The sequence below is a fragment of the Neoarius graeffei genome, chromosome 21 (assembly GCF_027579695.1).
Source record: "Neoarius graeffei isolate fNeoGra1 chromosome 21, fNeoGra1.pri, whole genome shotgun sequence".
Lineage (NCBI taxonomy): Eukaryota > Metazoa > Chordata > Actinopteri > Siluriformes > Ariidae > Neoarius > Neoarius graeffei.
In genome coordinates, this window is record NC_083589.1 from 58,493,863 (window position 1) to 58,518,881 (window position 25,019).

At 41.7% G+C, this 25,019-nt stretch overlaps 1 protein-coding gene across 1 annotated transcript in view; it reads left to right on the forward strand.

Annotated features, from left to right (window-relative positions):
* The window catches only part of erc1b (ELKS/RAB6-interacting/CAST family member 1b), a 395,220-nt gene that overhangs the window by 111,531 nt on the left and 258,670 nt on the right, over window positions 1-25,019 (forward strand). Inside the window, exons 9-11 of the mRNA XM_060903423.1 lie at window positions 8,221-8,361; window positions 13,526-13,666; window positions 24,738-24,931. Coding sequence (XP_060759406.1) covers window positions 8,221-8,361; window positions 13,526-13,666; window positions 24,738-24,931 — 476 coding nt within the window. The remainder of the gene's footprint in view (window positions 1-8,220; window positions 8,362-13,525; window positions 13,667-24,737; window positions 24,932-25,019) is intronic.

Below are 25,019 nucleotides of genomic sequence, written 5' to 3' on the forward strand. Positions count from 1 at the left end.
GACACGGATTCAGTTCGTCACGGTGTATTATCAGACAGTTACCTCACCGGTGGCTTTTTCAAAAATGCTGATTAAAATGCATTTTCAGATGTTACTGTCACCCCGTTGTTTTTTGTAAAAACCCGATCAAGTTACTTACATCAGTGGCTCTCATCCCCTTTGAGTCCAACTGTGATACCACAAAAATCTTCAACCCTTCCTGTGGACTCGCCCGAAAATCACACAATAGTAACCTCTGTTTCACTACACAAGGAGGAACGCCCCTGCACTGAAAACCCTTTGGTCATGTGATCTGTTGTTGTAAATGTGTCGCATTGCTACAGTGGTGCTTGAAAGTTTGTGAACCCTTTAGAATTTTCTATATTTCTGCATAAAGATGACCTAAAACATCATCAGATTTTCACACAAGTCCTAAAAGTAGATAAAGAGAACCCGGTTAAACAAATGAGACAAAAATATTATACTTGGTCATTTATTTATTGAGGAAAATGATCCAATATTACATATCTGTGAGTGGCAAAAGTATGTGAACCTCTAAGAGCAGTTAATTTGAAGGTGAAATTAGAGTCAGGTGTTTTAAATCAATGGGATGACAATCAGGTGTAAGTGGGCACCCTGTTTTATTTAAAGAACAGGGATCTATCAAAGTCTGATCTTCACAACACGTTTGTGGAAGTGTATCATGGCACAAACAAAGGAGATTTCTGAGGACCTCTGAAAAAGCGTTGTTGATGCTCATCAGGTTGGAAAAGGTTACAAAACCATCTCTAAAGAGTTTGGACTCCACCAATCCACAGTCAGACAGATTGTGTACAAATGAAGGAAATTCAGGACCATTGTTACCCTCCCCAGGAGTGGTCGACCAACAAAGATCACTCCAAGAGCAAGGCATGTAATAGTCGGCGAGGTCATAAAGGACCCCAGGGTAACTTCTAAGCAGCTGAAGGCCTCTCTCACGTTGGCTAATGTTAATGTTCATGAGTCCACCATCAGGAGAACACTGAACAACAATGGTTTGCATGGCAGGGTTGCAAGGAGAAAGCCACTGCTCTCCAAAAAGAACATTGCTGCTCGTCTGCAGTTTGCTAAAGATCATGTGGACAAGCCAGAAGGCTATTGGAAAAATGTTTTGTAGACTGATGAGACCAAAATAGAACTTTTTGGTTTAAATGAGAAGCGTTATGTTTGGAGAAAGGAAAACACTGCATTCCAGCATAAGAACCTTATCCCATCTGTGAAACGTGGTGGTGGTACTTTCATGGTTTGGGCCTGTTTTGCTGCATCTGGCTTGCCATCATTGATGGAACAATGAATTCTGAATTATACCAGCAAATTCTAAAGGAAAATGTCAGGACATCTGTCCATGAACTGAATCTCAAGAGAAGGTGGGTCATGCAGCAAGACAACGACCCTAAGCACACAAGTCGTTCTACCAAAGAATGGTTAAAGAAGAATAAAGTTAATGTTTTGGAATGGCCAAGTCAAAGTCCTGACCTTAATCCAATGGAAATGTTGTGGAAGGACCTGAAGCGAGCAGTTCATGTGAGGAAACCCACCAACATCCCAGAGTTGAAGCTGTTCTGTATGGAGGAACGGGCTAAAATTCCTCCAAGCCGGTGTGCAGGACTGATCAACAGTTACCGCAAACGTTTAGTTGCAGTTATTGCTGCACAAGGGGGTCACACCAGATACTGAAAGCAAAGGTTCACATACTTTTGCCACTCACAGATATGTAATATTGGATCATTTTCCTCAATAAATAAATGACCAAGTATAATATTTTTGTCTCATTTGTTTAACTGTTTTTTTTTTTTTTTTTAATCTACTTTTAGGACTTGTGTGAAAATCTGATGTTGTTTTAGGTCATATTTAAGCTGAACTATAGAAAATTCTAAAGGGTTCACAAACTTTCAAGCACCACTCTGCCTCTTGGAGCTTGTTCGTAACTTGATCAAAAAATGACGGCTGTCAAACTCAGAACACTACGGTGTTGTGTTGCTGATCAGGAATAACGACAGCACGTTAAATACTAGGCATGTAACGATTCACCCAATTCACTCTTCGATTCATAATATTGAGTTCACGATTTGATTTCTCCATGATATTTGAAAAAAATATTCAACGAAGAATTTTATGACTCAAGTAGGACTTTTCTTAATAAACTTTTACAAACATTTGTATTATACATCCATTTCTTTCTTTATCTTTTAGCAGTCTGTAAAAAAAAAAAATTTGATTCGTACAGTCAGTCGCATAACAGCTTTTTCCATTTTAGATCTGTGTTTTCGAGGCATTAGAGCTGTTACTTCCACCTAGGATGAAGTCACGTATTCCTGCCATTGTTATTGCACGCCCTCTACTGTCAAAAAGGCACAATTACATTGAGGAAAAAACTTCGATTGCGGAGCCTGATAATGACGGTTCATTTAAAAAAAAAAATTCTGTCGCTTCAACTCATTGTAAATTTATCTTGTGCATGTGATATCGTAACATGCCTAGTAATGCCTAGTTAGTAAATACTGACATTGTAAGAGGTTTTATGGAAAATATTCTAGAAATATTTTTTCTTTTAGGAAAAAAAAAGAGATTCTCAGTGATGTCAAGGTTTTTGTGTAATGATGTCAAATGCATTTTTCCTTTATACACCCTCCCTCTTTATTTTATTTTTTATTTTATTTTTTTGGCCTGGGCTAAAAGTTGTAGCTAACAAAATGCAATACAGTATTTTGAGCTTGCTAGCAAGTTTAATCAATTAAATCCAACACATGAACATTTTTTTAAAAAACTGAAGGCAGGAAAAAGATAAGGATCATGTCTCTGGGTTAAATCAGTGTTTTTGTTTTTTAAATGACTAAAGACAAGAAGGGATCGCAGCAGTGGTATGCATGTGTGACAGACAAAAGTAAAGATTGCTCTGTAGTACATCCCCATGTTAGGACTCGGGAAGCTTCACACAGAGCTTCGGCTTCCTGTACAGTGGCAGAGCTAAAGGTCAAATACACCGTCAATTCTCATCAACTCTGTTCCAGCAGTCCTCATTGTCATCTGGTTTTCTCTGTGTGTGTGTGTGTGTGGGGGGGGGCAATTTCCCATATATGGTTGCTGTAATAATCAATCCCACTCCACAGTGCTGCATGAGTCAGTAAATCAGTGCAGCAGCTGCTTCGTCTATAACCTTTGAGCTCTACAGGTACTGAAAACTGGAAAATTTTAGCCTGCAACAGTCAAGTCTGATCAGTTACAGTGACATCTGAGCATAAAGTCATGCCTTTAACCTTACTGACCCTACGGTAACAATATAATAGTCATAATGCCAGGGTTTTTTTTTTCTCTCCCACACTAGGTGGTGGTGGAGGCATTATGTTTTTGGGTTGTCCCTCCATCACCTTTTCCTCATACTGTTCGCTATCTAGCTAAAGATCAGTGACGTGAATATGGTTTCCTAATTGTGAGGTACTAATTAAAAAAAAAAAATCCTTGCTGAGAGTCATTGTGCGTCTATCCCAGGAACACTGGGTATGAGGCAGGAATACACACATTTCTAGCTAATGGTATTTGAGATATGCCGGTCCATGTTTTTGCGAGGTCCTCCACACGGATACAGGGAGAACATGTGAAGCTACACACAGACAGTAACGTGAGCTCTGAATCAAACCAGGGACCTTAGAGCTGTGAGGCAGCAATGCTATAACCGCTGTACCGCTGAGATTCATTCAAAATAACCAACATCCCTGAGGCGAGACGTTAATTCCCCAGCAGTACCTCTGTCTTGTTGCAATGGTTTGGCAGAAAACCACCATGGTTTCAGAACCAAAAGCTTCTCATGAGTGAATACAATGTTAACATGCTAATTTACATTAATAGCTTTTTAAAGCAGTGCAATTTGTTCCTTCAAAGCTTTTATGGACATGACAAAATATCTGCTTTTGCAATCACTTTTGATTATAAAGCAAATGTTATAAATTGCTTATTAGTTAAAAAACAAGACTTGAAAATTCCCAGTCAGAGGGTTAGTTTTCACCGATATTCAATCCGAAGCAGTTCCTGGTTTTTCACTGGAGCAGGAACGTAAATGGTTTCTCAAACGATCATGCAGGAACTAAAATCAGTTCCTGAAAGAATTCCTATCGTGGAAACGCGCCTATTGTATCATTTGACGTGAAGAAGCAGGCTGTTCACTGCAGGCTGACCCCGGTAGAGAACGACACGACAGCGGTCCCGACGCCAGCCAGCTCTGCCTGATGAATATGAATGAGTTTGAACCCTGGAGGTTATTAACATTGGTTTAGGTATCTGCGGTCTGGCTCGTAACATCGAGACCTGACTCTTTTCCTCCTGCCTTGCATCTCTCTCTCTCTCTCTCTCTCTCTCTCTCTCTCTCTCTCTCTCTCTCTCTCTCACACACACACACTCCAGGATTTGGGCCTCCTCTTTCTCTTCCCTCCTCTTCCTCACCTCCCTGAACAGTGTTGCATCGGCTCAGGGCCGGAAATTGAATTTGTCAGCCATCTATTTGGAGAGAGAGCATGCCATTTCCACTCGGAGCAGCTCCAGGACAGCAACATGGCTCACAAGCAAGCCTCTGTGTTGGCTTACGGATGGCAGAAGGATTAATACTTGTTAGTCACACACGTGCATACATACACTCTCGTTATCTTTAAAAAAAAAAAAAAAACCCCACACACTAACATCTCTTTTACTTAGGGATGTCCTGATTTATTATTGACTCTTTCTAATTTATGCTGGATGTGCTCACGACACCATGCTTCTTTTTGTTTTTGCATCAAGAAATCTAACATCCAAATGTTCCACAGTGTAAAACAAGGGTATTGATGAGACCGCCAATGTTGGACGGCTGAATCATATAACCTGTAACATGGGTTGGTCATCGTGATCTGGAGTTATCAGACTACATTATCGGGATTCTCCATTGATGAATACAGGTAATGGTGCAGGCTCTTGACAAGAACGTGATCTTGATGGGTTGCCTCTATGGCTTGTGTCCCAGTACGTTTTCAGAGAGGTCTACAAGCAACAGCGACCGGCGGTTTTCTCCACCTACACAGACGGACTGCGCTGGCTACTTGATCCCAGAAAAAAAAAAAACACACAAACTTGCCTTTCAATGTTCAAGCGATTTTTATATCGTCTCAACTGCCTATAATTTGCTCCAAATCCAATTAATTTACCATGAAATTGTCTTTGATTCGGGTCCAACATGACCGGAAGCGACGCCATATTTGTTGATCGATTCTCGTGCTCTGATCGGCTGAGCCGGACCATGTGACCACGCCGTAGCGAATGTAGTTGTTACAGAGCCAGGCAGTGTACTACAGAGCGCAACTGAGAGAGCCAAGCACACGCACATCTGGAGGGAAATTTCATACAGAAAACACCCCCCCCCCCCCCCCCAGCATTAGTACATCTTTGTTGCTGCAAATTCAAGAGTTGCCTACTACCTTTTTTTTTTTTTTTTTTTTTTTTAAGCTGGCTACTTCAGATTTTCTGGAAAAAACATGCATTTTATGTTAAACATGCTAAACATTTTACAAAATGCTAAACACGATCATGGGGGAAACTAAAATGGGCAAACATGATGAATGCTCCCATCAAACAGATCAATGTAAAATGTTAGTTGTAATAATTGCAATGATTTGTTTGGTAGCGCAGCAGAACAGAAACTTGGCTAATTATAAACCAGGGAACGGAAATGCAAGCTGCTATTGATGTGTAATTTCTGCTGAACATATTTGTTTCAGTGTCTCACTTACGATAGGTGCGTAGTTCTTACAAGCTCTTATTTGATGTGTGGTGTCAGGGAGGAGTCATCTGTATTTCATACCCAACCCAAATTTCAGGCAGGTTCAGGATATTTATAATTGTTGCCAATTTGTCAAATCTGAACTTGGAAGGGGTTAGTGCACTCGACTTCTCTATCCATTTACAGATGACATCCCACCACACCCTTGTTAGCAAACTACTTCACTATATGTTTGTGTGTGTATGTGTGTGTGTATATATATATATATATATATATATATATATATATATATATATATATATATATATATATATATATATATATATACGTTGTGTACTCTGGATGTCAGCTTGCTGTCTGGATGAGAGTTTCAGTGTGAGACGGAGCCCGTCTCCGAGAGGAGTAATGCTCAATGTCACAGCTCGATGCAGCCGAGCCAGCAGCGGCAGCTTTGGGAAAGTGAAATATGGCCCTCGCAATGAAAAAAAAGCCAAGTAGTTCTGAAAAAGCACTGTTATTAACGTCCACTCCGGCCACTCTGTGTGTGAGTTTTGGCCGGCGAGGGTGTGAAAGAGCCAGAGGCCGAAGGCTCTGTGCGATTCCAGGCCATCGATGGCGCGAACGCCCTGCCAGAAAAACACCACTTCAAACCTCTTACTGTTTCAGAGTTAGTACGTTCACTGCCCGTTTCCCCATCTCCCACTCCGTCTTTCTCGCTTTTTCATTCTCTCGTTCTCTCATTCTCACGCACGCATCTGTACTCTTGATAAAAGAGGTGCTTTCTGTGCCGTGTTATTATTGTGTATGAGGTCGGCAGTTTTTCAACCGTGAGCGATTCTGGTGGAATGGACAGAATCAGATGTGACTCATTTCACCTGCGCTCGGTTCACTCCAGTTTCCAAAAACACTGTTGCGGCTTCGCCTATGGTTCTTGGCCAAAGTTGACACAAGTGTGAGGTTAATGAATCGTGCTTATTCTTTCACTCACTCACTCACTTTTTTTTTTTTTTTTTTTTCCCCGTCCTCTCTCTCGCTTGCTGGCTCTTTCTCTGTCGGTCTCTTTCGCTTGCTGTCTCTCGCTCTCTGTCTGTCTGTCGCTCTGTCTCTGTCCATCTATCTCTTTGTCTTGCTGTCTGTCTCTGTCTCTCACACACACAAGGGGAGAGTGGGAGGAAACCCATCAAACATACTTTTGCTTTTTGAAATGGTAGATTGTTGTAGGTTCTAGTAAAGGCATTATTTTTCTAAAGGTTTTTCTCCATTCCACAACAGTGCTGTTGAATTTTTCTACAGGGTTTGTAAGAGAACTCTTTATAGTTGCTCTGACTCGTCTCGCAAATGTTCCACATCATTAAACGCCACTATGTACCATTCCTATTAATAAAAAAAAAAAAAATCAACGGCGTATTTTTGTGGTAGAAAAGGAATACAACACCAGGCAACATGCTGTTATGGGAAAATAATCGACCTTGCGGCGATAACACCAACTCGTGCCGTCTCCTTATCGATTAGTTTCCTATAACAGCATGACCACACGTTTTATTCCTTAACCATAGTCCAATCTGTACGGCTCACTGCTATATGTCTGACCTCTGAATGCGTAACGTGCAGTGAGTCAGTGGTGTGGAATGGAGTAATGTGCACTATTTACTGTGTGAAACAGTATCTCGCATCAGGAATGTCTTCACAGGAACAGCTGACGAGTTTAAACCCCAAAATGTCAGGTCTATATTTTATGCTCTTAATTGGCGTCTGTGGTGAAGCCCCATTCTCGATCACTGTGTCAGACATTCAAACCATGGTGGCTCCGCCCCTTCCTGCTATGTGCAAGAAAGTGTTGGTCTACATTTTTTCCAGCAGTTTTGGTGATGTATCTGCGTACTAAGCGTGTACACATGTACTAGGGCTCAAATTTCTTTAAGCGTTTTTGCTCCCAGATCCTTATTTGTGGCTGTGGCGCAGCAGCATTCTTGCTCACTGCATCAGCCATTTTACAAAAAAAGAAACTGCGGCCACCATGGTGGCTGTACCCCTTCGTCAACATGTCTGCTACCGTCCGTGCAAAAAAATTGTTCAACGCTTTTTTTTTTTTTTTAAAAAAAGCAGTTTTAGTTCAAATACTGCATAAGATCCTGTGCTGATATGTATGATATTTTGGTGTAGTGCTCTTGGAGATGTATAGAGGTTTTTTTTTTTTTTTTTTTTTTTTGGGGGGGGGGGGGGTGTTTCTTTTAACTTGAACATCTTTCCTTGTGGAAGATATCAGGTAGCGTAATCCATACATAGCCAGTTATGTCCATGTAAAACGTTTTTGAAACAAGAACAGCATTTTATCAGAATTTTCAGCTTTGTTTTACTGAGCCAATACAAACAGCATCTCGCCTAAACATCCCTTCGTACGAATCTGAACAAGCTCCTCCAGCTGTCTGAGGTTTTGTGTGGTGTGTTTTTGTGTGCAGGAGCGAATTATCGAGCGTCTGAAGGAGCAGAGAGATCGCGATGAGCGGGAGAAGGGAGAAGAGCTGGAAACCAGCAAGAAAGAACTAAAGGAGCTGAAAGAGAAAATCAGTCTGCTGCAGGGAGATCTGTCTGACCGTGAGGTAAGATAAAGAGAGAGACGCGCACCCCCCCACCCCCGGATCACAGTAATTGCCTGTGTGTGTCAGTCCGGACAGTGCTTAAACATTTAGCCAGTTCACCCAGATGTCCACGCGAACATGACTCGAAACTTCTTGAAATTGTTTGCTGAAGGTCTGTTCAGAGCTCATCTTCTCTGACAGGCTGTTTCTGTGATTGACGCATGGAAGATGATGATGATTGACTGACAAACAGTGAAAAGCAGACAGGTTTATATAAGCCAAGAGAGCTGAAGTTGCCTTTGATGAGGATTTGAGGCCAGAAGTACTTAAATGTCGTTGGTGTTTATAGCGATATCATGAAATTGTTTGGGATTAAAGCTGCGATCAGTAATTTTTTTTTTTCTTTTGCTCGTTTACATGCAACAAAAATCAGCAAGATTTGCGGTTTACATCTGAAGTATTTGATAGGTGGTTAACACGAGATGCGCACACACCTTGGTAACAGATATTATTATTCTATCCACATTCACTGGATATGAAGAATCACGTGCTCTGATTGGCTACTCTACTACTAGGATATTGGCTCATATACCGTGAGTGGAGAAAAACAAAATGGCGGCGCGTGTCGTTGAACCAACCGAGGACGAAATAAAAACTCTACTCGAAAACAAAACCCCATAAAATACAAAAAAAAAAAGGAATAAAAGTATTTGATGGTTAGAACTTATCTTTTTTTTATTTTTCAAGAATTATTATAGCATTTTTTTTCACAAATTGCTCCTGTCATTTCACCAGTTTGGTTACATCGTAAGCAGAAATTATTTTGTCGGACACTTATATAATAAGTGTCCCCCCGTGGTATTCTGTGGGGGGTGCTTCGGGAGTATGGGGTTCGGGGCTCTTTGCTAAGGGCTGTCCGGTCCCTGTACGAACGGAGTAGGAGTCTGGTTCGCATTGCCGGCAGTAAGTCAGACCTGTTCCCAGTGCATGTTGGACTCCGGCAGGGCTGCCCTTTGTCACCGGTTCTGTTCATAATTTTTATGGACAGAATTTCTAGGCGCAGCCAGGGGCCGGAAGGAATCCTGTTTGGGAACCACAGGATTTCATCTCTGCTTTTTGCGGATGATGTTGTCTTGTTGGCTTCTTCAAACCAGGACCTTCAGCATGCACTGGGGCGGTTTGCAGTCGAGTGTGAAGCGGCTGGGATGAGAATCAGCACCTCCAAGTCCGAGGCCATGGTTCTCGACCGGAAAAGGGTGGCTTGCCCTCTCCAGGTTGGTGGAGAAGTCCTGCCTCAAGTGGAGGAGTTTAAGTATCTCGGGATCTTGTTCACGAGTGAGGGAAGGATGGAGCGTGAGATCGACAGGCGGATCGGTGCAGCCTCCGCAGTGATGCGGTCGCTTTACCGGTCCGTCATGGTGAAGAAGGAGCTGAGCCAAAAGGCGAAGCTCTCAATTTACCGGTCGATCTACGTTCCGACTCTCACCTATGGTCATGAGCTTTGGGTAATGACAGAAAGAACAAGATCGCGGATACAAGCGGCCGAAATGAGTTTCCTTCGCAGGGTGGCTGGGCGCTCCCTTAGAGATAGGGTGAGAAGCACAGTCACTCGGGAGGAGCTCGGAGTAGAGCCGCTGCTCCTCCACATCGAGAGGAACCAGCTGAGGTGGCTCGGGCATCTTTTTCGGATGCCTCCTGGACACCTCCCTGGGGAGGTGTTCCAGGCATGTCCCCCCAGGAGGAGGCCCCGGGGAAGACCCAGGACACGCTGGAGGGACTATGTCTCTCGGCTGGCCTGGGAACGCCTCGGTGTTCTTCCCGAGGAGCTGGCCGAGGTGTCTGGGGAAAGGGAAGTTTGGGCTTCCATGCTTAGACTGCTGCCTCCGCGATTCGGTCCCGGATAAGCGGAAGAAGACGAGACGAGACAAGACGAGACTTTTTATATAAAGTTTTTATTTATCGAATGTGCAAAAATTAAAAACACCCCGTTTCTCAAAATCCAGTGACTGTGGATAGAATAAAAGTTATTCTACTCAAACTCATCGTACATGGCTCATGTACAACTCGGGAATAACTGTTAAACATTCTTTGTGCCCTGTAATTGTGTTTTAAAAATGTTCAGCGTAGTCATCGTTCCCTTTCCTTCTTATTTACTTACTCCAGACATCAAATGAAGACATTTTTGTTTAATCACATTTTTTTGGCTAATAATGGTTAATTACGCATGTGTTTTAGTTGCCGGATATTAAATTTGACCAGTCTGACTCAGCTATATGCTATATACACACATCACCCAATTTATTAGGAACTCCAGTGCATTTGTCCAATCAGCCAATCACGTGGCACATGATTTAAGAGTAAACACTTGGGTCACTGTCGCACCCCAGGCTCTGTAAACAGAAACAACGTGGACCACCAGTCAGGAGACGTACGGCTTCTCGATCGCTCATTAACATTCAGTAAGGTGCTGTATTTGTCTACTTGCGTCCAATAAAATAACGGACTGCACCTTTAAATGACCAACACGACTGTGAGGAAGCAGCATCAGGCCATAATGCGCACTCTGGCTTTGCCTCCTCAGCCTTGCGTTCATCCTCAGAGGAGCTACAGTGCGATGAAAGCAGGCAGGCTGGACACACTCTCAGTACTGTGTGTGTGAGAACAGGACAGGAAGATGAATGGTTGAGCCTACGTGTGACGGCACGGCCTCTTTTCCAAACCTTCTGCTCATTTCTCTTTCTGTCCTCAGCTCACTTATGTGCTCTCTATCCATCTCTTCTATCTGTCTGATCCTAAAGAGACAGGCAGTCTCTAAAGTCTGTATGCAAATACACACACACACACCAAAGCAATGAAATGTACAGATGCTGCGCTCACCAAATCTGTTCTCCTGCATGAGGCTGATTGTTCATATTCATGTTTTTCCTGCTGCCTGTGTCCACGTCGGGATCAGCAGGACCACACAAGACCACTTCCTGACTCCATCTCTCGCATTCCGAGTTCAAATCGGGGCGTGTGTTCGCTGTGTTCATATAAAGATGCTGTTCAAAAGGCTTGTCGTTGGATTTTAGAGGTTGCACACTAGGATTTCAGTGTTTCCCAGAAGTGTTTTTTTTTTTTTTGGGGGGGGGGGTACTGGATGAGGGTCAACCCCTCCCCTCCCCGCGGCTCCTATTACAGAGCATTTGGATCTGAATAAACGGTTAAAGGAGTCATATTTAAGTCTTCACTTTTATTTTAGAACAATTTTAACAATAGACTCCTGGGTCGTCATCCCCCCCCTCCCTTAAATTAAGTGGTGGGAGGTGTCCTCTCCTACACTCCCTCCCAAAATATAATGGTAGGGAAAACATTGGATTTAAATCACTACTTTCTTAATATGGGGAAATCATGGCCTAATGGTTAGAGAAGCAGCTTTGGGACCGAAAGGTTGCCGGTTTGATTCCCCTGGACCAGCAGGAATGGCTGAAGTGCCCTTGAGCAAGGCACCTAACCCCCAACTGCTCCCCAGGCTGCTCTGGGTATGTTGTACGTCTGTTAATATAATGTACGGCGTTAATATAATGTAACGAAATCTGTGGAAGGATGGGGTGTACTTGAGATGGAGTACAATTGTGGTGCATAATAGTGTTCACGATTCACTTTAAAGGACAAAAATAGTAAAAGAAAATTATGATAGTATTCAATAGTATAGCTATCAACCTGGATAATGTGTTGGGAAAATTGAGAAGCTCTCGGCGGTACTTGAAGGTACTACAAAAGTGCGCTTGACACTTAATTCTGAGAATAAATTTTTTTTTTCTAATGTAACTTGACATACACGATTCTACCTGATTTAATACAGTAAGTACCTTGTTATTTCCACAGTCATTTCTGGTTACTTCCTGTCTCCACTTCGGTGATGTTCGAGTAAAGGTTATTACAGTCAGTTGTGTATAAAACCAGACTTTTCGACGGCTCAGGCACCGTTTTGGAAGGTTTTAGAGAGCTTCTGGTAAAAATAACATTTTCGCTTAATAGATCATGCTGAGGTTTTTTTTTTTTTTTGGATCATCATTTGTCCATATGCTCATGCTTTATAAACTGTTATTCAGGTAACCATAACGACTTAGGAGAATCGTCTCTACGCGCACATCTTCTCTTTTCTGTCTTCTTGTTTTTCCTCTTTTGTTCGTGTTAGACTAATCACACGGATGAGTGACACGCACGTACAGGAATGCTCTGTTGTGTATTATCTATGTAGTGTTCCTGACTAGTGACCTCTCCTCTGAGTTTGCTCAGCTTCACCACTAATCTTTCATATGAAGCACACTCCGTTCTCTGCTCCTGTTTTCTTTAACCGTGCCAGCACAAGGACTGGGGAATGCGCTGCAGCCGTACAAACGTTAAAGAGTGTATTTTGGTCCACGGGGCGGCAGTCGAGTGTGAAACTGTGGGCCTCTGTGGCCGAAAGCGGCGAGGGCAGGAAAGACTTTACAGATGAATGATTGGAGCGTTCACAGAGAATTTGAAACCCATTGTGGTGCAAATGTACAGTACAGACCCTGTTCTTGGTCAGCGCAGTGGTGGGGTTTTTTTTTGGTTGGTTGGTTGGTTGGTTGGGTTTTTTTAAATGTATGTATGAAAAGGAAGTGTGGATGCATGCTCAAAATCATGAATCGCAAATCAATATTTTTGTGTTCACGCAGTATAAACCGCGCTATCCGGTGTCGCAAGGAATCGACACTGGAGGGTTGTTTTTTTTCCCCCCTCTCTTTTCCTTAATTTAAAGTTTCTGCGAGTTTTTCCTCTCCAACGTCGCCTCTGGCCTGCTCATGACTGATCTCAGTCTGCATCCAAAGATCTGTAAAGCTGCTTTGTGACACTGCCTATTGTTCAAAGAGCCATACAAATAAAATCGAACTGAATGCTAGTTTGTGGTACAGCTGAAGGCAGAGCGAGGCAGCTGGTTAAGGTTTCAGGCTGCGTGTTTACGTATGCTTGGGCTCACTTTGTTTCTTTGTAATGAAGATTTGAGGAATGACGTTAGCGCAGCCTCTCGGCTAATTTGCTGGTTTCGATTAACATCTCTGGCCTTGAGTTCTGCCATTTTAAGTCACCCTTTTTTGGTCAATGTAGTTTTTCAAGTATTAGATCACCTAATACATTCTCTCTCTCTTTTTCTCTCTCTCTATACATGTGCCAGACATCTTTGTTGGATCTGAAGGAGCACGCCTCATCACTGGCCTCCTCGGGTTTGAAGAAGGACTCCAAGCTCAAGAGCCTGGAGATTGCACTTGAGCAGAAGAAAGAGGAGTGTATCAAACTGGAGAGTCAGCTCAAGAAGGTGAGAGACTCTGATATGCGAACAGCTCAGAACCGAATGTCAGCAGGTATTAATAGAAACAATCGGTGTCTCATGATGCTGTACACTCTTCCATCACACCTTCAACATCTATCTCTTGGATGAGAATAGCTCGTGTGATCGCAGTTATGAATAATGAAATAGTTTAGATCAATATTGGGCCGATGGACAGAACCAATGCAGTATTGACATCCTTAAAATAACGGGTCTAAGCGTCTGCTTTGTTTCCAAATGATATAATCCAGCGCTTTCAAGTAAGCCTCAGTCTCCATGTTGATACTTAAATAATACTGGCTGGCGTTGAGTGGTATATCAAATACATTCCATTCAGCTAGCATGATACCGAGCGAGTCAAAGACGAGTAGTTGAATGGAATATATCCGATGTACCATGAAAAAAGCCAGCCAATATTATTATACCTACACATTCCTTTCGGGTGCTCAACGCGTCTGTCTTTTTCAAAATTCTCTCAATCTTCCGTATTTAACAAAGCAAACCTTGCGGCCATGTATGTTTACAAATTGTCATGTTGTCTTGTATTCAGCGCTCATTCTCCATTGGGTAGCATGACGTAATACACGCAGGGTAAGCGATATGCTAACAATATCGCGTGCTATCTAACCAAACCTGCTAGAAGGGAATAGAACACGTTTTTACTCCATCGAGAAAGTGTCCTGGATGTATAATAGTCATTGATGTTGTATTCGTACGTCTATAGAGATAAGTGATTCGCTGTTGGTTCTTTTTTCCGTATATTCATATTGCATTTATGTTTACTGCCAGAAGACAGACCTTCTTGGTCTCTATGGCAACATGACTAGCTGCATTTAAAAAATAATGAACTCGAAATGGATAAAAAGTACTGCTTGCTAAGCTTTAATAATTAAAACTAGGGCTGTCAATATTTAATCGTGATTAATCGCATTTTTGTCTGGAGTTTTGACGCACGATTAATCGTATATATTTTATCTGTTCTAAATGTACCTTAAAGGGATATTAAACATGTTTTTGGGGAGTGGGAGTGGACAAATGCCTGCTTTATGTAAATGTATGTGGCCAGGCCAGGAAAGCTAAGGCTGGACACATCAAAAAACATTTTTGTGGGTATTTTTTCCCCCCACTGCATTTTTATATATAAAAAAAAAATTTAATAAAGCAGCAATGATTTTGAGGGTTTAGTACAATTCAGTGTGATCAAAACAATATCGTATTTTCCTCTAGTTCTGTACAGGGCTTTGAACCAGAATTTTTTTCCTATTGGTTCGTTCCGAACAGAAACGGAATTTTAACGTTTCCGGTTTTGGGTTCCACCATTAAATAGACGTTCCCGAACCGGTTAGAACAAAAAAATTTCGTTCCTGGAACGGTTAATTACGTTCCCTGCCAGCTGTTTAACAAATGGCTATAAAATTATGTCTCTGTCTCATCCAGCTTAAGCCAAATGTAGGCTAATTCTATTACAACCTTCATTAAATAAGACAAGAAATAATTCAAAACAATTATTATTTCAAATGTTGGCGATTTGGATTCTCAGTATGTCTTCCCATCTATACAAACAGAAAAAGTGCCAAAAATGAAAGATAATTCGTTTAGTGTGTTACCAAAGGCTAGTCAGGCCCTATGCATTGATAGGCTAACAGAGGTTAACGTCATTTAATGTTTGCGAGCCTCTCATTAACGTGGACAAATATATCGATATCGTGTTTGAAATTGACGTTTTTGAATAACGATAGACTGCAATATTTACCTCTTATTTAAGATGTGGAGACGTGATAGTAGTCCACCCTCCCGCTCTCTCCATTCAGTCAGCGAACGTCACACAGGAAGTGAACCCCAGCGGGTCATAGAAACTTGCGCAGGTGAAGAATGACTTTTTTATTTGTAGGCTACGGAAACTTTGAGGAACGAAATAAAAACCGGTATTAACCGGTTACCATTATTTTTAATAAGCGTTTCTGTTCCGGAACATAAAAAATAAAAGTTTCTGGTTTCGTTTCTGTTCCATGTGAAATAGAAAAAGTTCCCGGTTTTCGTTTTCGTTCCTTGAACCGGTTCAAAGCCCTGATTCTGTACTTAACTTTCAGCCTCAAACTAAACAATAAAATAAACTAATCACACTCGGTGATTTGAACTCTGGACAAGAGTAGTGGTTAGGTTTTAAATAAAGAAAATAAAAATGCAAAACCCCAATAAATTCATTTGTTAAGCCACACAGCTCATAAAGATGTGTTCCAGTAAAATGCAGTAACTCACTGGGAAATATACAGTACATTTCATAACCAAAAACTGCATTTATAAACACTTTGACATCACTCACATTTCTCAGAATAAAACACACACTCTCACTCACACACCTGGACCTTAACACGTCGTCTTTTCTCCTCTCTGGACCATCCGAAGCATATACACACGTTTTATGTAAACAGTCAATGCAACAATACAAGTTGATTCTGTCCATAAGTGGACTTTATCACGAGGTAGTCGCTACATCGCTTGCTCGCGTTACGTCAATTCCTGATTTCCCAAACCGTGAGGGAGGGGCACAGAATGTGCATGCGTTAATTGCGCGTCCCAAAATAATTGTGGCGTTTAAAAGGAATTTGCGTAAATGCGTTATTCTCGCGTTAACTTTGACATCCCTAATTAAAAGTGTAATTTTTGGCAAGCTGCTGTGGTAGAAGAGGAATAAAACATTTTCAGGCCGTACTCTTAGGTGGTGATTGTAGCTCTGTTTGCATCAGGCGGCATCACGCCGTCCTGTCTTTGATCATTTTCCTGTAACATCACACCGTCACCTATAGAGCGAGTCTCCCTGTTTGGATCTCATTCTCACCTTTGACTCTCTCATGCCTTCATTCCTTGTTCGTGTGCCATGATGTTATGTTAACTTGTGTTAATTTTCTTGTAATCATCACTTTCCGGGTTGTTCTCCGACTTCTTCTTTTCCCTCTTTCTTCTTTCCTAAAGCACACTGAGCACATATCAGGCCATTCCTCCAGTCTTGTAAGTGCATTCCGATGTGGAAAGCCTGCCTGTGTGTGTGTGTGTGTGTGTGTGTGTGTGTGTACGCGTGGCTGCCGAAGGAAACTTCTGAATGTATGTGCGAGTTGTGAGGCTTTGCTTGCATGAGCTCAAGGCTTATCTGATGTTTGTTTTTTTGCGCGCACACACAGGAAGTGAGACGGATTTCAGATTTGCACAGTGTTTGAGGCCTGCCTGCCTGCATGAGCTCGTCTCTTATCTAAAGCCTCACGCTGATCCGGGTTTAGTTTCTCCGCAGTGTAATATGATTTGCAGCCTGCTGTGATGCGGCTTCTATCTGCTATGCATCTATTCCCACTTCTCCGCTCACATCTGGTGTCTTTTTTTTTTTTTAAAGCCATATTGTGTATTGACTGGCACGTGAAGACTTTTACATACATGCCAACATGTAGAAGCAGAGCTTATACAGTATGTTGTCTGAGTGTCTGTGCATCTTAAATCTGTCATTTCCCACCACTGGAAAATATGTTCATGAGAAAGTCAGTCGTGCACAGTGGTGGATTATGTTTCTCGGCGCTCAGCGGCTTTGCGGATGTGTCCAGATGCCGACCCGTGATCCAAGAGCAATGAAAAAGTGTTGGCGGGTGTGCTCCAGTGCTCACACAGGTCTCGTAAAAAGCGTGTAAGCGATAACGCGCTGACAATGCTCGGGACGTTCTGCTGCGATCGGACGAGACGCAGAGGTGACTGACGTCCTGGCTGGCCTCGTGTGAGCGGGTGCGTAATAAGATGCAACCCAAGTGGCTCAGTTAACATGAGCGTGCACACACTGAGGCTTTCAGAACAAATTTAACGATCAAAAATGTTTGAATTGGCTTTAATATTTACATCCGAAATCCGTGTTGGAACATTTAAGAGCTTATTTTCGAATGGAAGTCATGTAAACCGGTTATTTAATTTTGTATCGGTTGAATATAAAAGTACAAAACATAACATGACATTCACGTTGATGTTCAGCAGATGTTCTTGGAGTCACTGTTTTTGTGGATGAATCACAAATGACCTTTTCTTCAGCGTATAGTGCACTACACCAGGGGTTCTCAACCTTTTCTACTTTAAGGCCCACCTATTTATACTTGTAACGAGTCGGGGCCCATTAAAAAAGATCCCCAATTATTTTGGCTCATCTATTCTAATAGAATCTAATAATCTACTGTAAAGTGTATTAAGGGAATACATCACTCCCTGTTACAGCTGGGAGCCCAGGAATTAAATAAGTATAATAATAAAACAATTTTTTAGTTCTCGGTATTGTATTTAAAACTGTATGGATGTGCCAGAAGCCAAACCATGCAGGCAGGTCATTCTCAGTCAAAAGGGATTAATGATCCAAAAGTGGAGTCTGGTACATTAACACAAGAACTTATTGCCATGCTTGTGTTCAGCAAACAAGCAAGTTATTAAAACCAAGAAGTTCACTCAGAAGAAGTGGCTATAGAAGCCACTCAATGGGATTAGATCCTTACATGCTAACAAAGAAGGATTTTTCCTGTGAAAGAAAAATTTACGAGCTAAATTTGACATTAGTAGAATAAATTTTGATCCTATTGTAGTCAACTAAATACAAAAACACTAGTTATGCATACTATTCATTAACTTTCTGTGAAGATAACATAATCAACAGATTAAGGTTTTTTGTTAAGATTGTGTATATTTTTAGTCTTCTGTGGTTGTAATTATTTGTATCTGTACATGCACAACCCCACCAGCTCTGATGATCAACTTATGTTTAAATAAAGTTATTCATTTATTATGAGTTGGAAAATTATCCATCTGTTGAGTTCCCCGACATCTCAAAGTGCCTGGTGCTGCAGACATCGTTCTACACAGACACACAGTTGAAAACCTGGAAGAACATGGAGGAGTACAACTTTTTATATGTGGCTGGGTTAAAGATCTGGGGATCAGGACACTGCAAGATAAATCCTGTATCGATTTTGCCCGGGTAAGGAGGAATTTCTGGGCTTTTTGTACGTGTCTTTATGGTGTAAACAAACCACAGCCGCTTGATTCTCAATCCTCCCTGCTTTTCTCTTCCAGCAGGCATCACAGATCCATATAATTTACCCACAAATGTATTTATTTATTCTGCATGTGTTCTCTCTCTCTGTGTGTGCGTGCGCACACGCAGGCTAAATGTAGAGGAGGACTGTGACAAAAATAAAGGCTTGTTGTTCATTTACCCACATGTATTTATTCCACTTGAAAAGTCTTTAGCCAACCAGCAACTGGATTTGGGACACTACGACATCCTGAACTATTTAGTATTTGGCTTCAGAGTTGGAAAAAAATTTTGCGGCCCACTAGGTGGCGCGTTGTAACTCACTAATGGGCTGCGGTCCAGTGGTTGAGAAACACTGCACTACACTATCTGGGTCTGTATAAGCTGCACTGATTTGTACACTAGATAGTGAAAAGGAAGCCATCGACTCTCATAATGCCTACATGTGAGCCATAAATGCTACTCTTAAAATATTTTATCACCTTTGGGAGAGTGGAAAATGAGGACCCGGAGACCGGCGCTGCAATTCAAGGTGCGCTTTAACTTTATTTTCACTTTTCAGTGCTTTTAATGCTTATGCACAGACACATGGAGAGGTGTGTTTGTGTATCTCTCTCTCTCTTGCTCTCTCTCGTGTTAAGCTGGGCATACACTGTGCGATTTTTTTCAATCGCGGTATTCAGCTGCTGCTCACACTGTACGAGTGAATCGCAGGGGTAAACAGCACGCAGCTTACGATTCCTGTTCTCACACTATGCGATGCTCGGATGCGATGCTCAGGATTTCAAACAGGTTTGATTTTCATCCAATCGATCGGGAAGAGGTCGAGAGGTGTTAATCGCTTGTCGTTACCCCATGTATACTACACGATCCGAGATGCACGATTGATCCAAAACTCGGCCCGATCTCCAAAATAGTCGCACGAGTGAAAATCGTGTCAAAATCGGGCCAAAAATCGTACAGTGTATGCCCAGCTTTACTAGCCATCTGAAAGACACCCATTAATAGACAGCCAGTAATTAGACACGGGTGTACCTCGTCACATGTTACCTGCTGGTTCAGTCTGACTTGTTGCTGTTCACAGCCTACGCTCGACCACTCCCTCGCTGCCACAGATACATTTTCTTATTTATATTCAATTGATGCGCAATTTTTATTTTTTTTTAAAATTCTGTAACATTGCATACAAGTAGCAGGCATTATCGGATTCGCTTGCTTTGTGGCTGAGCCACAAATGGCCTTCTGTTAGGTGTATAGTGCACTATGTAGGGTCTGCATTGCCATGCTGAACACAATGTACAGTAGTGAGCACATGCAGTGAATAGGAAGCCATTTGTGATTTGGTCTGACTGTGTATATATATTAAAAAAAAAAAGTTGAAGATGGTGCAGTGATTATTTAGCTTGAAATATTAACTTGATGTTACTTTGGGTCCCCTAAATAAAATGAATCTGAAATATTAAAAACTGATTTTTAGTTTTGACGACCTGTAGTTTGTGATACGAACACCACACCAGTGAATACATTAGAGCAGCGTTTCTCAACCTTTTTTCAGTCACAGCACCCTTCAGAAGTATGCAAATTCTCAAGGCACCCCCATATGCAATATACGCCGTCACGCTGACCCCGGCAGTGACGTTGTGACGTTGTGACATGGGAAAGGAGGCCGTGAGACAAATTTTGATGATGCATGAGGCGGCGATGATCTGCATTAGTGTAACTATCGTTTTTTGGAATTTTAATTCATTTTATTTATTTCAATGTTAGAATATATAATTTTTTGACGGCGCCCCTAACGAAGCCAGATGGCACCCCGGTTGAGAGAGGCTGCATTAGAATCACAATTTTTTTTTAATGAGTTAATCTTCAGTAACCGCTTCATCCTGGTGGATCTGTGGTGGAATCCACTTTGACACACACCTCGAGGCAAGTTTCTGTAGCCAGTCCACCTTCTGGCACGTTTTGGAGAGGTGAAGAAACCGGAGCACCTGTAAAATCTTCATAAGGAGAAGATGAGAAGCTCGACACGGAGAGTAACTGGAGCTCAGAATCGAACTTGGAGCTGTGAGGTGGCAGCGCTGCGTGTTGTGACCCTTATATTTTATGTAGTTAAAATTTTAGCAGCTCGAATATGCATTACCATTTTCCTGTGTCGTCTGACAAGATTCACTCAGTCATGTGCACACGCGCTCTCGCACACTTTTTTTTTTTGCATGTATACCGGTAATTGTTTACGCTCATCACAATGCTGTCTCTTCAGAGCTTCTCTAACAGCCGCACTAATAATAAAATTTGGTCCATGTGCCTCTGTATTATACTCGTTTTATCTCAAGGACTGTTTTTCTGATCAATGTGTGCGCGCATGTGCACGTTTTTATAGTGTGTGTGTGTGTGTGTGACTTGCATATGTGCCGAAACTCGAAACACAAAGCAAACCAGACGTTCTCGATGATAGCTGCATAGTTACGAGTACTTAATAAATTTTTACGGCTGATATAACAAATTCTGTTCCAGACTACAAACCCACACACACGCACGTCGCCTCCTGTGAATGTCTGAAAGTCCTCGCGTCTGTCGACGACATGCTCTTGGCGGTCAGTGTGGAAACCTCCTCAACCTCAGGGCGAGACCAAAAAAAAAAAAACCCCACGCAAATTAGAGAGGCCTAAATCTAAATGTCACCTTCAAATCACCCCCCACTCCCAATAAAACAGAACAGGCCCCTTTCACAGCGCGCCATCCTGAAGAGGCCACCCCGAGCCCAGACACACTTTCAAGCTGTGACTCTGTTTGAACTCGGACTAAATTGCAGCGTGCTTTTCTGGCTCTCCGAATGCCATGCTGTGAATGTTTACTCTTTTTACTATCTATACACTGCATCACAGAGCCGTGGTTCGCTACCGGGACGCCACGGGTCATCTTTTCCATCCAAAACCTTAATTTTGTTTTTGCGTTTACAGAATATTTGTTGGCTTGATTTTTACATGTAGACCTCCAGTCAGAATGAAATGCAAAAGAAAAATGTTTATAATTTATATATAAAAATTATAGTTTATTTAATATAGTTTAGTTTTTTTGCCCCCCCACCCCACACACACACACACACACACATGCACGCACATTTAAGGGCAGAATGAGATTTCTGAATGACCTGGGCTATTTTGAAAGGTGAAATAATTAGCCAAGTTGTTTTAATGGCTGCGCGAAGAAACACTCGCACCCAAAAAAATTACCCAAACACTGCTGATAAAACTGCCATCCCTTCATCCCCGTCTCACTGTGAGGATGCGAAGACGTATTCCTGATATGGATGAGTCTGTTCGACTGGCATCCATATTTTTCAACGTTGTGCTGCAGGTGAATCAGGATTTCTTCACGTCAGGACCAATAAAGCTCACAGCAAAGCAGGAGAGAGAGTGCTTATGGAGAAATCAGGGTTGCCAGATTGGGATGTTTTCAATCCAGTCTCTGTTTTTTTTTTTGACTCTCCCATTTGGCTGAGAGCTAAAACTAATTTATATCACGTGTATCCAAGTTGAATCTATATGCATGTGTTTCTGTCCAGGCTGAAATTGGGCAATTCCATGTAAATGTCAGCCTCACCATGCAAAAATAAAGCAACATGTAAAACATCAAAACCACTCCCAGAGATATCACCTAGGCCTGTATTTTACAGATGTGAATAAGTTGAACCAATTTGTAACCAACCTAATATGTCACTGTCAGTCTTTCTTTCTTATAATGTAAACCCCAAGCTAAAATCAACTTTGATCATGTACAATTCTATATTATTGCCACAAGCCACAGAAATGTATGCTAAAATCCGCAAAACAATAGCCATCCTAAATATTATTTAAGAACTTTGATAGTTTTAGCTGATATTTAGAGAGTTTTTCAAAGGGTTATGGTGGTTAAATTGCTGATTTTCTAAACATACGCCATGTCTATTTCAGACGCGTCACATCCATAACGGAATTTCGTCACATCCATAATGCTGACTTTTCCTTCCGAAACTCTGCATGAAATACAAAATATTTTAAACAAAGATTTTTTAATATTCACCTTGGACCCCTCTATCAAATGGATATCTCCATTTCGACATTAGGTTTACAATTTCACAGAGTTTGATAAAAATGTACAGTCACCCAAGAAAAGTGATACTTTTTCTGTCACGTCCATAACGCATCTTTTATTGGCGTTTTCTGGCATGCCCTAGATGTACTATGGGAATTGTTCTTGTTCTATCACTTCTCCAGTATGGTACAGCCTTAAAATATGCAACACCTGTTTAAATACTGGGAGACAATAAAACATGCACTGGGTCATTTGTTGCCATTTTGAGTTCAAGTGTCACGTCCATAACGCTGGAATTGCTCAATTATAGATATTTGTTTTGAGATTGTGAACGGATCCCTAAACTTGTCGTCGTCTTCAGAGTCCTTTTCTTTGGTAATGCAGGTTTTATTTATTTATTTTTTGAAATAAATGTTTAGCAAATAAAAAGTGAGCAAGATTTGTGGGATATTTAAGCAGGAAAATATGTACGAGGTATTAAATTAAATGAATGGTTAATTAATTTATTTAATTTGTAGAAACGGCCTGCCTTTGTTTTAACCAGCTATGTTCATAAATGTAATTATGAACTCTTCTACACTGCCTTTCTTTATTATTTAATTGTAATTATTTATTATTTTAAATGCACGCTTTGCTATTCAGGAAAAGAATACAACCATGCTATTGTGGTTTTTAATCAAGCCTGTTTGAATTTTAGAGTTTTGAATTTAATGGAATATGTTTAAATGTCTCTTTCTTGCTTTTTAAAAAAAAAAAAATTTTTTTCAGTGCAAGAAAGCACAGTCCAGCATTTTACTTTGTGGAATAATTATTATTTATACCCCTGCTCCAAAGGAGGGGGGGTATACTGGTTTACCTCTGTCCGTCCGTCTGCGTCTCCGTCTGTCTGAAACACCCTTTTTCTCAGCAACCACAAATCCTAGCCACTTGGTACCAAACTTCAGCTTGGGGTTCTATACCGTGTATACCGTCTTCAGGTCTGTCCCACATCAACTTCCTGTTTACCGACTGAATGTATTGACTAAACGTATAGCGTGGATTTACAAAATTTTCCGAGCACTTTTCTCAGCAACTACAAATCACAACTGCTTGATATTTGGTACCGAGCTTCAGCTTGGGGTTCTATACCGTGTATACCGTCTTCAGGTCTGTCCCATATCAACTTCCTGTTTACCGACTGAATGTATTTATGAAACGTATAGCGTGGATTTTGACGCTATTTCAAAATGACAGTTTACCAGGATGCTGTTTGAAATCCCTGGGGAGACACACTGCTGTTTACTTGTTTCAGGGTTCATTATTTGTTAAAGTCAACATTCATAATAAGTGTCCTGTTCCTTCGAGTGCTTGCATTCTGATATAAGTGAGCAATAGCTCACAGTTGATCTTGTTTCGAAGGGTTGAACGTTAAACCGCTTGTAGGTCACGAGGATGAATGTGGGACTTGAGGCAAGACCAGTTGAGAACCACGGTTCTGGAGCATATTTTGTGTTGTGTATCCTGTTTTTGTTTTTGCATCAGACTCTGCTGTAGGAACGCTTCTTGATTAATTTGGCATCAATTGATCTTACATTTTGTTCCGTATACCCTCAGGTTATGTCATCGCTTACAGTTGCAAGAAGACATTCGTCTTACCCACCCCTCCCTCCCTCCCTCCCTCCAACCACACACAAACTGTCTGATACTGTCCAGGCTCCTATTAGTCCAGACAGTTGGCACTCGTGAGTCCACTCCAGAGCCAAACGCTACTTTTATTACTTTCTCATTAGAAGAAATGTTTTGCAAAATGCCGTGCTGTCCCATGATAATCCCGAGCAGGTTTACTTTCCTCGAATACTTCAGTTTCTGTGGAAAAAATAAAGGAAGCACTGGCACACGTTTGCATCCAGCTTTGCTATAGCGTTAACCTCCAACCCTGTCGTGTGTTGTGTTTAGGCTCAGACAGCAGCTGCAGAAGCTCAAGCGAACACTGAACTGTCAGAGCGCATCAGCACCCTCGAGCATGAGGTGAACCGCCACAGAGAGGATGCTGGGAAAGCCCAGGCTGAAGTGGACCGTCTGCTGGAGATCCTCAGAGAGATGGAGAATGAGAAGAACGACAAGGACCGCAAGATCAGTGAACTGGAGAGGTGAATGTGTATACAGGGCAGACCTTTCTATATTATATGTTTTCAGTGTGTATTGACGTGTGCATAACCTTTACAGCTGTTTGTGAGT